This window comes from Orycteropus afer, unplaced genomic scaffold (assembly GCF_000298275.1).
Source record: "Orycteropus afer afer isolate SDZICR_OR568_19922 unplaced genomic scaffold, OryAfe1.0 scaffold00235, whole genome shotgun sequence".
Classification (NCBI taxonomy): domain Eukaryota; kingdom Metazoa; phylum Chordata; class Mammalia; order Tubulidentata; family Orycteropodidae; genus Orycteropus; species Orycteropus afer.
In genome coordinates this window covers 2286405-2288653 of record NW_006921822.1, presented here as the reverse complement: position 1 = coordinate 2288653, position 2249 = coordinate 2286405, and the positions used below count along the sequence as shown (strand labels likewise).

At 41.4% G+C, this 2249-nt stretch overlaps 1 protein-coding gene across 1 annotated transcript in view; it reads left to right on the top strand.

Annotated features, from left to right (window-relative positions):
• The window catches only part of PPEF2 (protein phosphatase with EF-hand domain 2), a 56449-nt gene that overhangs the window by 38814 nt on the left and 15386 nt on the right, over positions 1-2249 (top strand). Inside the window, exon 11 of the mRNA XM_007949029.1 lies at positions 698-883. Within this exon, the coding sequence (XP_007947220.1) occupies positions 698-883 (186 nt within the window). The remainder of the gene's footprint in view (positions 1-697; positions 884-2249) is intronic.

Below are 2249 nucleotides of genomic sequence, written 5' to 3'. Positions count from 1 at the left end.
GTTTTACCCCTTTCTCCTGCTCTTCCGGCCTGCTACTCTGTGCTACGCCCATGCTTACCTTGCTCCCGGAGACCTGGTCCCTCTCGGGAGGGTAACAAGGGAGCCGTCCAAGCACTAAATATATACCTGTCAATTTATATGTACATATAAATTGTTATCAGTTGCCATTGAATTCATTCTGATTCATAGTGATCCATCCATCAGAGCAGAACTGCTTCATAGGGTTTTCAAGGTTGTGACTTTCTTTTTCCTTCAGCTAAATGCATGATTATATAATAGGAAGTAAGAATGATTACTAAGGTTTCTTGTTAGAATATTAGACAAAAGGTAGAGAAATACTTGAGAAAGTTGATTTTTAATTTGAGAGGTTCTTTTCTGTCAAATAACACTATTGACGGCTGTGACTTTTTGAAAGATAACCAGGCCTCTTCTTTCATAGAGCCTCTGGGTGGATTCAAACTGCCAACCTTGCTTCTGGTAGTCAAGTGCTTAACTGTTTGCACCACCCAGGGACTCCATGTATATATTTTGAGAGCACTAAAAAAAAAATTTTGGAACTTCAAGGGTCCAAAATATAAATGTATGTCAGATATATGTTGCATGAAAATTTATTCAATTAATTTTATCCAAATAATATTTTCTTCTCTTTCTCCTCCTAAGAATGACTCTGAATGCATATTTGTCTTGGTTTTTCCAGGTTGTGGATATTCTGTGGAGTGATCCAATGGCTCAGGAAGGCTGCAAGCCTAACACTGTTCGAGGAGGCGGTTGTTATTTTGGGCCTAATGTGACAGAAAAACTGTTACAGAAATACAACCTGCAATTCCTAATCCGTTCTCATGAGTGCAAACCTGAAGGCTATGAATTCTGCCACAATCGTAAGGTGAGTGGACCCTGCAGAGCACCACAGAGTTATATGGCACAAATGTGGTACTTAGAGCTCCTCCCAGGCCCAGGTGGACTAAGGCCCTTGGTTTCTAACAATCTACTGTGTCTTGTTTTTGTTACCAACTTTCTCAAAGAAACTAGGTCCTTTAGAGCTCTTCGTCCATGACTTTTATAGCCTCTTTAAATATTCAAAATTTCATTGATGCAGCCATTTACCACTACCTTGAAAGCAGTGTTAAGTGCAGATATGATCCCATTTCATGAGGAAATATGGCCCAGTGTTTGCCAGTCACGATTCTATTCCTTAAGTCACATTGCATTCTGTCCCTTAAGTCACATTGCTTCCTATCATGTCTCAAACAACCCTACAGGGCAATAGGATTCCTGCAGTTTCCCAGGCAGGGATTTGGGAATGTTTGACTAATCTTTGGAAATCACCAAATCCTACAATATTTGCCCAGCCTAATGTCATGTTGGAACTCTGGTGGCATAGTGCCTAAGGCATTTGACTGCATCTAGAAGGTTGACATTTCAAACCTACTAGCCACTCCATGGAAGGAAGACTGGGCAATCTACTTCTGTAAAGATTTACTGCCTCAGAGACCCAAAGGGGGTGGCTGTGAGTTGGAATTGACTCAGTGGCAGTGAGTTTTGTTTATTTATTTACTTTTAATGTCATGTTAGGGCAGCATTTCTCAAGCCATGTTCCCAGGAATAACAGATTTTCATGTAGGAAAAAAAAAGTTTGTGATCAGCTAACGTAAGAAATGCTTGGTTAAATGATGCCTTAGTTACCTAGTACTGCCTCAACAGAGATACTAAAAATGAATTGCTTTAACAAACAGAAATGTATTCTTTTACCGTTTAGGAGGATAAGTCTGAATTTAGGGTGCTAGCTCTAGGGGAGGGTTTTCTCTGTCAGTTCTGGAGGAAAGTCCTTGTCTCCTTTCAACACCTGTAGCCCCAGTGTTCCTTGGAGATCTCCATGTGTCTGGCCATCAGTCTTCCTCTGGGTCTATGAGGTCCTCAGCACAGGAACCCTAGGTCCAAAGGAAATGCTTTCCCATGGTTCTTCTTTCTTGGTGGTAGTCAGGTCTCTCTTTCTGTTCACTTCTCTCCTTTTATCTCTTTCAAGATAAAAAGTGATACAAGCCACACCCCAGGGAAAATCAGGGCTGTGACTTGGATGAGGGTGTTGCATCCCACCCTAATTCCCTTACAACTAATAAGCTGATCACATCATGTTGTTATTGTTGTTAGGAGACATCAAGTCAGCTCTGACTCACCATGACCCTGTACAATAAAACAGAACACTGCCCAGTCCTGTGCCAGCCTCACAATCCTTGCTATACCTGAGCCAC